Raw genomic sequence first — 12,575 nt, 5'->3', positions numbered from 1 at the left:
CTAGCAGTTTTGCAAAAGCAACATTCCTTGTTAATAGGAGACTAACGTGAGACCAACGTGTTGATGCGTCTATCAACACCAGAAAGTATCTGAATGGTCCACATGATGGGTGTATTGGCCCGCAAATATCTCCTTGGATTCTTTCTAGGAATGCAAGATTTTCACCTTCAAGTTTATTTTTAGAAGGTCTAATGATTAATTTGCCAAGGGAACAAGCCTTACAATTATGCTCATTTGAGTGTGGGGCCCGTATGTTTTTCAACGGATGCCCATTTGAGCTTCGGACGATTTTCGTCATCATGCTTGTTCCTGGGTGACCCAAGCGATCATGCCACAAAGTAAATATTGCTTGGTTGTCTTCCTTATGGTGGGACACCAAAGTTGTTTCGACTGGACTGATATAAGTAAAATACAGTCCGGAGGAGTATGATGGCATCCTTTCAAGGATTATTTTCTTGCCATCGTCACATTTAGTGAGATACATGTACTCCTTTCCGTTTTCGTTAATGGTTTCCACATGGTAACCATTTGTGCGCAGATATTTGAAACTCAATAGATTTCTTTGAGTTTTACCTGAATACAATGCGTTGTTTATAGTGACGTGTGTTCCTTTTGGTAACACTATGCATGCCTTTCCTGAGCCCTCAACCATCTTTGTAGTGCCTGCAATGGTGTTGAGGTCGCCTTTTCTTGGCTTGAGGTGAGTGAAGTATGACTTGTTGCTCAGGATGGTATGTGTAGTGGCACTATCAATCAGGCATTGTTGGGCGCCTTTGTTTGTCATTATCTTCATGAAAACATAAATCTGTCAAAATCTAAAAATTTATTCATAGAAAGAGGTACATTACATGGAATGATAAAAAGGGAACGCAAGATACAAGAGACATCAAGTAAGGCAAGAGTACATGAAGTAAAGTGATAAAACAACATCACAGGTTGATCTAAGGGGGATAAGAGGGCTAGGCATTAGAAATATCTTCCATGAGGTAATCAGCTACATCGAGGTCCGGGAGCGGAGGAGTTTCAGTGACTAAATTTGTTTCGCCACGTCTACCTTGACCCTTAGTAGAGGCCACATATAGATCCACAAGATGTTTGGCTGTGCGGCATTCATTTGCCCAATGCCCTTGAATGCCACATTTAAAACATTTTTCTTGTGTTCTTTGTTGGGAGTTTCTTCCTCCGCGTCCTCTATTTGGGCGCCAGTTTTGGCGTCCTCGTCCTCTTCCTCTTCCACTTCTATTGTCATTTCTTTCCCCATTACCCTTATTTTTGAACTGGCCATTCCAGTTTGAGTTGCCTCCCCGCTTATTCCAGCGCTTACCACCTCTAGTGGCATTTGTTTCAACTGTTGCTGCGCTGGTACCTGCTGGCCTTTGATTATGAATTGAGAGGAGGATTTGATTGTTCTGTTCTGCAACCAAAAGGATGGCAATTAGGTCGCAGAACTTTTCGCAACGCCTTTCACGATATTGTTCTTGCTGAACAACATTATTGGCATGCATAGTAGAGAGAGTTTTCTCAATCATGGCTCGTTCAGACACAGGTTCTCCGCACAGTTTAAGTTGTGAAGTGATGCGAAGTACTGCAGAATTGTATTCGCGTACTGATGCAAAGTCCTGAAACCTGAGTACTGACCATTCATGTTGGGCCCTTGGAGCGATAATTCTTTGCAAATGCTCAAATCTATCTTTTAGGTTATCCCATAACTCTTTGGGATCTTCCACAAGGATGTATTCAGATTTGAGTTCTTCATGTATATGATGTTTGAGATACACCAATGCTTTCGCTTGCTCCAAAGGGGTAGGGGCACCACCTTCGACAATGGTGTGGTCGAGGCTAAGTGACTTTAGGTAAGCTTTTGCATCCACCCTCCATTCTAGATACCTTTGGCCTGAGGTTTCAAGGATCTCAAAGTCTCGGTTTGCAAGTCTAGCCATTTCTGAGTTCATGTGATGTTTTAAAAGTATTAGTAGAAAATTAATGCATAAATATATAAAGTTCCGAAAGAAAATCACACTGGGATGTAAGCCATAGTGGTCCGAGAATCCTTAACCGTTCAAGAGGTTAAGGGTTCGAAACATGATAATAACATGAAAGGTGAACAATAAATATATATAAAAAAGGCTACATTTTTTTTTTGTTTAACCAGAATTTGACTATCATGTCTAAAATTAAACCACATGTGTTAATAGCATATTAATAGAAAATTTACATAATTAAGCATTATAATTGCGTTTTACAATATGCAGAAACAGAATTACAATAATTCCTACTAAAATTGTTATAAGTATCATTCCCCAGTAAAACATGACCTTCAACTGTCTGAAAGATTCTAGAAGATCTGGTGTGTCGTTTTGAGGATGGCGGTTTCCGGCATTGTACATGGTGGCCGAAAATAGTGGAGATAAATTTGTGAAGTTTTATGAGAGAGAAAATTTTATGGGGTAGAAGTGAGTGAGGGAGGCGGACGAGAAAATGAGAAGGGTTAAAATCCCTTTTATAGTGGTGTAAAAACACTATTCACATTTAACAGGTAAGATATATATACTGGTATGTAATACATAACGTGTTTACAAAACAGAAAATAGAGTATTACTATAAGAAATAATAATACTTCCTCCGTTCTGTTTTAAATGAAACGTTGGGTGAAATGACACTATTCATTGATCAATTTTGACTCCAATTTATCGCTATTATATAAAGAAAAAACATAGTCAAGTGGGATCTTGTTAGATTCGTCTCGATGCATACTATCAAATTATAACTTTTTTATATTTTTTACGTGTACACAGCTAAAGATATTAATGACTAAAGAAGCGCATTGGGTTGCGTGAAAAAGCAAACGTTTCATTTAAAATGGAACGGAGGAAGTAATTAGTTTTCCAAAAATAAATAAATTAACTAACGTATGTTCATGGTCTGAGATATTAGATACTAGTCATACCATTTATTGTCTAAAAAGGCTTTTTATATATGCTTTATAAGTCCAAAAGAAAAATAACAAAAGGCAAAAAGAAAAAAAAAAAAGAGAAAGGAACATAACTTTGGATTCCTAATGTACAACTATGAAATCCTACTTAGATTCCTAACGTGCCACTATAAAATCCCTCCCCCTTTTTCTTCTTTTTTTTTTTTTATAAAAAAAACTTAGTCTAACCTTGAAAAGGGTGGACATGCATTCAATGAAAATCAAAAGAAAACAAATGGGGACATGCATTTAACAGTAGGCAGGAGAAAGCAAAAGCACAAGTCAAGTCAAGAGGAAGAAAATTTTTGAGAGATGCGTATAGTAAAGCAGTAGAATACAAAACTTTAAGTTAGTGTTGGAAATAGGTGAACACAATCTACAAGGACAAGTCATCAGATTATGACATTATCTGTCATCATATGGGCATTATAACTAGTAGGCTTTTACAATTTATAGAAAAACTGAAGATAAATGTTATAAGTTGTTTCATTTATGTGCAAACAAAGTCTAGCTATTTCTTTCACCATTTTATTTCAATGCTTTCTCCCCCTTTTTTTGTTCACTCTCCAAAAAAAAATACAAGACATAAAAATCAAACGAGAAAAAAAAAATAGCAGGTAGCTCCACCATTATAGCTATTTTCCGGCCAAAAATTCATCCTCTTTGTAGTGTAAGCCGTCCATCCAGGCGGCGGAGTCCGTCCATTTAGGCGGCAAGTTTGACATAATAGCCCGTCCATAAAGCCCGTCCATATAGGCGGCTTTAAATGCAAGGTCTTTGCCCTCCATGAAGGTGGCGCGACTTGCTTGGCGGCGGCCGAGCCGATACCGCCAGTTAATTACTTTGCCGTCGCTTGTTGCTGACGGAAGGACCCTCATCGTCCCTACTCCTTTTATTATTATTATTAGGAGTTTGCCGGATTTCAGTTGGTGGTTCCGGAGGAGGGTTATCATTGAGGTTAGGGACGGTGGTTTGTCGGCGTTCACCGACGTGGCTATTAACGTTAGTATTATGGCGTTGGGGTGTACTACCAACTCCTCGTGCCGGGTTTGTGGTGCAAGGTACACTATTACGTTCTATGATAAAATACTAGTTATTAGGCCCGGGCTATGCCCCGGGTAAGAAAAAATTTCATTTATTAATATAATACTTTATGATAATAACAAAAAACACAACTTAGCCTAGTGGTTAAGACATTAGTATATGTACTTGAGGTCTCGTGATCAAACCCTATACTACACAATTTCTAAATTTTTTTATTGTACATAGATTACATGAACTAAAACTCCATAGGGGTAGTACTATAGTGGTCAACAATGCTCTTCAAATGGTATCATGCATACATAATTAATTTTAATGAACATGCAAATTTATTTATTTTTAAGGATGTAAGGGATATGTTTGATAACATTAACTGTGGAAACATGGATCACCAAGAGAAGTTAGATGAGATGGTGATTCTTTGAAAACCCTTACATAAGGTCAGGGGTTCGAGCCCAAGCTTCAGCATATTTATTTTTAAAATAATGACCACTTGACTTTGTTGGTTGACAGACACGTGGCGAAATTCTGGTGGCAGGAGGAGGGTGCCACGTGGCGCATCAACGTTGTTAGGCACGCCTTTTAATATATTAGTATAGATATACTACAAAGAGATACATTGTTTAGAATAGTATTGATCCCATTACATTGGTGATCCATATTTTATTTTTTTTGAAAAAAAAAATTAGTAGCAATTGAGAAGAACTACCTTCTGATAGTAGAGCGAAATCGTGCTGATAACGTATTGTATGATAGAGAGATTTTAAGCAAGATTGGAGAGTAAGCTCTTGTTGTTGTGTTGTTTATTTTCTCCCGCGAAGTGCGGTATATATAGTGTCGGGTGAATAATTCACCCGGTGATACATCTAATCACTGCATAACTGCAGTGTAGTGTCTAATCATGGGCGGCGTCGTTTTATCCGTTCACTGTTTACATAGAATATTACAACTTTCCCAACTTTATTGGATATCTATCTATATGTAAAACTAATTTTATATGATATAGGATCTCTCAATGATCATACCTCAATATAGTGATGGCCGCCACTGATGCGGACTGGACGGGTCGGGCCGTGGGCCGTAACGGGTTGTGCTGAGATTTCACGACCCATGACCGGACCGTGAAATTCATGGGTTTGGCGGGCTGGTCTGCAGGCTGAAAAATCTTGGCCCACACCAGTTTGTTACCGGTTTTCACGGTTTGTGAAGCGGTTCGTTGGTCTCGTGGGTTGGACCGGGATGGCGGGCCAGCATGATAATTTTTTAAAAAAATTATTTTAATCATTGAAATTATTCATTATTGTAACATAAAGTATTTAAAATGAATTAAAATATATACAATTATTAATATTAATTTAAAATTTGATTGAATTATAATACTTCCTCCGTTTTTTTTAGATGTTACACTTTTCAAATCACGGACTCCTAGGTAATTTTTGGAGTGGATAGAGATAGAGAGAATGAAAAACAAAAGGGCCCCATGTGAACATGTGATAGGAGAGAGATAGAGAGAAGTTATTACCTAAAATAAAAGTGTAACATCTAATTTAAAATTTCCTAAAATAGAAAGTGTAACATCTAAAAATAAACGGAGGAAGTATATGCAATTTGATAAAAATATATACAATTTGATTAAATTATACACAATTTGGTTCAATATTTACTTGGACTGAGCTGGTCCGGTTCATGGTCGGACTGGGCCGTTTTAGTAGCGGGCATTAGTGGGCTGGGCTCAAGAAATCTAGCCCACGACCCATCCACCAATTTCACGATTCGAGCTGGGCTGGACTGGGCTTTTTGCGAGCCCAACCCACATGGCCCACGAGGTGGGCTGGGCTGGAGTGGCCCGTACTGTTGGGCATCAAACTAATTTTAGATAAAAGCTATAAGTGTTAGTTCAACAACAATTAATCGTCATGAATATTTTTTATTTTAGATAACATGCGCGATGTTCAGTCAATGAAGTGTAGACCAACATAAGATGGGTTAATTGATATTGTATCACAAAAGAAAGGGGTTGAGCAATACTACGGAATTCGAAAGCGGTAATGGTTGCATGAACGAGTGCCAGTAGACATACAGTAATAGTGCAAATTGTCATTTTATATGAATCTCTGAATGAAGAAATGGGTTAAGCGAATTTTTTTCATTAGATAGATTGAACTATACTATTAGAGAATCTAATAAATGGTTCTACAAATTTAAATAAAAGAACAACTAACCAAAATGATATATTATACCATATAGTACCATTCTGTTTACTATTCTATTGCTTATTAAAAACATAAAAAAGTTCAAAAAAATTCAGTCAAATTCATATAAGCTCACATAAAATCTAATAAAAATTAATAAACTTGGGTAAGTTTAGAAAAAGTCAGTTCAACAAAAATAAAAAGAAAAAAAGTTCAACTTACTCATAAAATAAGGTATAATGAATTCGGATAATTTTGTTCACTTAAATTCGGTTAAGGTCTAATAATGACTAATAAGTTCAAAGGGGTAGGATTATTTCCAAATATAGGAAAATCGTTTGATTATATTATTGAGACATTTAAGCAATCCTATTAATCATATTATATAAGTTAACATATTCATTGAATTTCCTTAGATATAGTATTTAGATCTACAAAATCTATACAAATATATTAAAAGGCGTGCGAAAACAAGAAAATGTGCCATGTGGCGCTCACCTAGGGAAGTTTAGTTCATGTAATCCATGTACAATAAAAAAAAGTTAAGAAAGTGCACAGTATAGGGTTTGATCCCGAGACCTCAAATACATATACTAAAGTTTTAACCACTAGGCTAACTTGTATGTAGTGTTATTATCATAAATAAAGTAATATAATAATAAATGAAATTTTTTTCTTACCCTTAGCATAGCCTGGGCCTAATAACTAGTTATAATACAAAAAGGGTTGCAAAAATTATATGTGTTAACAATAGTTAATTGTCAAGATATCTTTTACTTTAGATCAAAAACACGCGTAGTGTTCAGTCAATGAAGTGTACACCAATATCAGATAGATTATTTGATATTACATCACAAAATAGAGGGATTGAGCGAGACTACGAAATTCGAAAGTGGTTATAGTTGCATGAAGAAGTACCCGTAATAGTACAAATTGTCATTTTATTTGAATCTTTGAATGAAGAAAATGGGCTAAGCGAATACTTTTTCATTAGATAGATTGAACTATAGTGTTAGATAATCTAATAAATGGTTCTACAAACTTATATAAAAGAAAAATCAAAGTTGTATACTATATGATCGACATAGTACCATTATGTTTTTTTTATTCTTTATTGAAAACAAAAAAAAAAGTTCAAAAAAATTCATACAACATAAGTTCGCACAAAATCTAATAAAAATTAATAAGCCTATACTGTACTCCCTCTGTTTTTTTTATCCTTCTCCCTTGGAATCTTGGTACTATTCATGTGTAGAAAGAATCTTCTCAAATGTTCTCAAGTTATAAGAAAAAACATAGTCATTTGGGGTCTTGTTTGATTCGTCTCAATTAGTACTTTATTAATATTCAATCGTTATAATTTTTACTGATATATAATGAAAGATATTTAAGTTTAAAAACGTGCATTGGAATACGCGCACAAGAAAGTGAGAATGATAAAAAAAAAAAAACAGAGGGAGTACTTATTTAATAAGGTATAGTAAATTCAGATTTGTTCAAATAAATTCGGTTAAGGTCTAATAATAACTAATAAATTAAAAAAGTTATGTTTATTTCCAAATGTAAGAAAATCGATTGATTATGTTATTGAGACATTTATGCAATACTATTAATCATATTATATAAGTTTAAACAATCATAAATCCAAACTAGATGTGTTTTTCTTAAATATAATATTTAGATTTACAAAGTTATAATACAACAAGGATTGTAAAAAGTAAAAGGTCGGGTTAACAACAATTAATTGTCACGCTCACGCATATCTTTTACTTTAGATAACAAGCGTGATGTTAAGTCAATGAAGTGTACACCAACATCAGATAGGTTAATTAATATTATATCATCCCCTCAAAAAAAAAAATTAATACTATATCACACAAGAGGAGGGTTGAGCGAGCCAATGGAATTCGGGAGCGGATTTTGTTACATGAAGGAGTGTCAGTATTAGTATAAATTGTCATTTTTTCTGAACCTTTGAATGAAGCAATGGGTTAAGCAAATACGTTTTGATTAGATAGGTTGAACTATAGTGCTAGAGAATCTAATAAATATTTCTACAAACTTAAATAAAAGAACAACCAAAATGATATATACGCTATATGATACAATACTAATTTGTTTTTTTTTTTTAGTCCTTATTAAAAAAAATCAATAAATTCAGTCAAATTCATATAAGTTCACATAAAATCTAATAAAAATTATTATGCTCGGGTAAGTACAGATATAGTTAGTTCAACAAAAATAAGAAGAAAATAAAGTTTGATTTACTCATAAAATATATAAGGTCTAACAAATTTAGATTTGTTCAAATACATTAGATTAAGGTCTAATAATGATTAATAAGTCAAAAAGGTAGGTCTATTTTCAAATGTAAAAAACGATTGATTATATTATTTAGACATTCACGCAATCCTATTAATCATTCTATATAAGTTTAAACAATCATAAATCCAAACTTGATGTGTTGAATAATTTCCTTAAATATAATGTTTAGATTATAATACCAATAGTTCTAATAATCCCTCCATTTTTTGTATTCTACACACTTTACTTTTTGATATCTTTCTTTTTAATATAATATTTTTGCATTTTTAATTCTTGATAACATGTTGCATCAAACTTTCTCCTCTTTTGGGAGTTATAGGTAAGAAGATATATGAAAAAAAATAAGAGGTAGTATTGGTAATTTTTGGTGGGTCATGATTACTTAATAAAGAAATGTATCAAGTAAAAAGAAACTAATATTATTGAAATTTGGAACAAATAAATATCTCAAGTAATGCAAAAGCTATAAGTGTTAGTTCAACAACAATTAATTGTCACAAATATCTTTTATTTTGAATAACATGAGCGATGTTCAGTCAATGATGTGTACACCAACATCAAAATTGATACTATATCACAAAAGAGAGGGGTTAAGCAAGACTAAGAAATTCGGGAGCGGTAATGGTTGCATTAACGAGTGTCAGTAATAGTGCAAATTGTCATGTTATCTGAACCTCTTAATGAAGTAATGGGTTAAGCGAATATTTTTTCATTAGATAGGTTAAACTAGAGTGTTAGAGAATCTAATATCACCTTAACTTGATACACTTTTCTATTTCATACACCCCACCACCCTTTTGTATTAATCCATCAAAAAACTTTTCTACCTCATACTTTTCTTTTTCCTCTAATATTTTGATGGTTCTGTTTTACATTTTCAATAACCAAATATTATCTAGCTGTACTTCTTTCATGTTTTTTTTGCAAAATTTCCTTAATTCTCCCCCAAAGTGAAGTGTAACAATTAATCGTAAACGGAGGGAGTATATGAGTTAGGTCCTAGTTGAAAATTTTTAAATCCATTTATTATCGACATGAGCGCGAATGAACTTGACTTGTTAATCATTCATAAGTATTAGGTAAGGACTAGACCTGGCAAAACAGTCTTAGCCTAATTAACCTACACGAGACTCGGAAAAAGTAAGAGGAATTGACCTGGGGAAATGAATTGAAATCAGACGTACCGAAAGTTCCAAGTTTTACCTGACTTGTATGAACCGTCTCGAATAAAATCGAACCATTCCGTCAACTGTTTTAGTGAACCAAACTTTAATTTCTTGTTTTTTTTCAATACTCTATTATCTACTTTAATATTATCTCCTACTACCTTCGTTTTTCAATTGTTACACTAGTACAGAAAAGGCAATTTGCGTCGGATGTGAGGCGCCTATTTGCGTCGGACCCTGGTGCGACGCCAAAGCTCTCGACGCAAATGACTCAGAAACGATCTGCGTCGTATGCGAAAACGACGCAAATGGTTCAGCTATTTGCGTCGCACTCGTATACGGTGCGACGCAGATGGCTATCCCAGCCCAATTTTGAGTAATGTAGAGGGCAATGTGCGTCGCACATTGCCTAGGGTGCGACGCACATTAGTGATTTGCGTCGCACCTCGGGCTATGTGCGACGCAAATTACTATTTTAATAAAAAAAAAATTTTTTTTTTAAACCTAGAATATACTGCAAAGATGAATATCCAACAGTAGAAGAGTAGGAGGAAAAACGAGGTGAAAAATCTCATTTGCATTCGAACAGAAACTTCGAATGACCACAACCAAACTTCAATTAAAAAAGACAATGAATGTGTAGAGATAGATCTGGAAAAATAAAACTAATAACAATACCGTACAAAAATTCGAATAGATCTGGAAAATATTACAATAATTCATAAAAACAAATCTGGAAAAATGAAAACGAAGATGCAGCGAAAAATGTTGGAGCTTCCTTCGCATCTTGACCTTCCTTCTCGTTGTTATTTTTGGAGTCTTCAAACAAGGTCTTCAAACAAGATCTGAAATCGCTCCTTGTGAAGTTCGTTGCGAAAAATGAAAACCGAAAAATTCACGAAATGAAAAAACGAGGTCTTCAAACAAGATCTGAAAAAATGACAAATTACAAACAATTAAGACATGCGAAAAACAGAAAAAGAAAAAAAAAAATAACTTACCTTATTTTTGGAGTGCGAAGAACGAAATCGCTCTTTGTGAAGTTCGTTGCTAATCGAATGTTGCTGTGCGAAGAACGAAATTGTTGATGTGAAAACGAACGAAATGAAGTTCGAATGATAGATTCACGAAAATGAAAAAACGAGGTCGTCTCAAACAAGATCTGAAATAAATGACAAATTACAAACAATTAAGGCATGCGAAAAACAAGAAAAAGAAAAATAAAATGACAAATTACCTTCGAATGATAGATTAACGGATGCAGACGAAATTGTTCATGTGAAAACGAACGAAATGAAGTTCGTTCTTTGAACAAGTTACCGCACTGTGGAATTGTTGATGTGAGAACTCACGAAATGGAGTGAGAGAGGAAGAAGAAGGAAGAGAAAGAGAGAGAAGAGAGAGAAGAGAGAGATGACGGCCTCTGAAATGTTTAGGTTAAGGAAAGAAATGGGAGAAGGAGAGAGAGAGGAAAGTGAAGCGCGCGGCCCTGAAATGTTTAGGTGAAGGATTTTTTAGTTTTTAGGTTTAAACCCAAAAACACGCGGGTTATGGGCCGCGAATCTGCGTCGGACGGGTCATGGAGTCCGACGCAATTTGGGCTTTTGCAACGCGCTAAATTAACATGCGACGCAGATCTGCGAAGATGTGCGTCACACCCTTCTTCGCGTGCGACGCAAATGACCTTTTGCGTCATTTCCGTTTCTGTGCGACGCAAATCAGGGGACGCAAATCGTCATTTTTCTACTAGTGTTACACTTTGACATTTTATAGTATTTACAAATTTCACTTTGACCATCTTTTGTGATTTATACGAGAATAAAAATATAGTCATGTAAAATCTTGTTAGAATCGTCTTAATATGTAGTTTTTTATAATTTTTGCAAATACAAAACTATAGATATTACTCCTCCAAATTTTGCATTGGTATGCGTGAAAAGTGTAAACGTAACAATTGAAAGAAAACGGAGGGAATATTTGTTACTCCCTTTCTTTCTAATTATAAGGTATGTAAACTACTTTTACACGTATTGACGTATTAAGAATTTAGCAAGTTATATGTAGATTTGCATAGGTAACTAGTTGTTGCCCCGTGCGAAGCCCTCGGTCATTGCGTGATTCATTTATGTATTTTTTGAAATTAATTGAATGATTTACCCCCATGTTAGCGTACACATTTAGATGACACGTGACGACCTACAATATTTCATAACTTCCAATTAGTATTGAGTACCTGGTTTGTAATAAATTTATTATGATATCATTCACTTTTCGCAAAATGGATCACTCTTTTAAGTCAAAATCAGTCATTTAAACAAAGATTTGTTGTTTATCTAAATAAATCACTTGTATATAAGTAAAAATGACCCATTTAAGACAAAAAATTACTCAGGTCTAAAGGGTAACTTTTTATATTAAATAGATCAGTCCTTTATAAGTTTATAAGTGTCTATTTATTTAAGATAAATAGTTACCCGTGCACGAACTCATATCATACAATGGATTAGTCCTTCAAATTAGTTGATTCAACACGACAAAGTTTGTAATATCATTTTTCAAGTCATAATGACACGTTCCATTTCGTTTCTACCTATAATTAATTGAAATTAACTACAACATAATTTTCTCAAATTTCTCTTTCGTATAGGTAGTAATACTGTGTCTTTTATTTTGTAAAAGGTTAAGTATAAATTAAGGGTTGGTGGGTCCATTAGAGATTTTAATAATGCAGCAAAGTTGATTTGATATTTTATTATTACTAAGTAAACAAAAACTTGTTAGGTAATATAACTTGTAACACAAGGATATATTAATATATTACTCATTTACTCATCAATAATGTAGGAGTTGAATTTGTGTGTCAACTTGAGAAGCATAATT

At 34.2% G+C, this 12,575-nt stretch overlaps 1 protein-coding gene across 1 annotated transcript; it reads right to left on the bottom strand.

Annotated features, from left to right (window-relative positions):
• Positions 1 to 959: 959 nt before the first annotated feature.
• Positions 960 to 1,940, bottom strand: LOC104884278 (uncharacterized). The gene has a single exon (XM_010668901.3). It carries the CDS (start codon positions 1,938 to 1,940, stop codon positions 960 to 962), a length of 981 nt encoding a protein of 326 aa, XP_010667203.2.
• Positions 1,941 to 12,575: the final 10,635 nt, after the last annotated feature.

This window comes from Beta vulgaris, chromosome 3, assembly GCF_026745355.1.
Source record: "Beta vulgaris subsp. vulgaris cultivar EL10 chromosome 3, EL10.2, whole genome shotgun sequence".
NCBI lineage: Eukaryota > Viridiplantae > Streptophyta > Magnoliopsida > Caryophyllales > Amaranthaceae > Beta > Beta vulgaris.
This window is presented reverse-complemented; position numbering and strand designations above follow the sequence as displayed.

Bases quoted from the DNA above. Each gene is read 5' to 3' on its own strand.
- LOC104884278 (XM_010668901.3), bottom strand. From the start codon at position 1,940: ATGGCTAGACTTGCAAACCGAGACTTTGAGATCCTTGAAACCTCAGGC.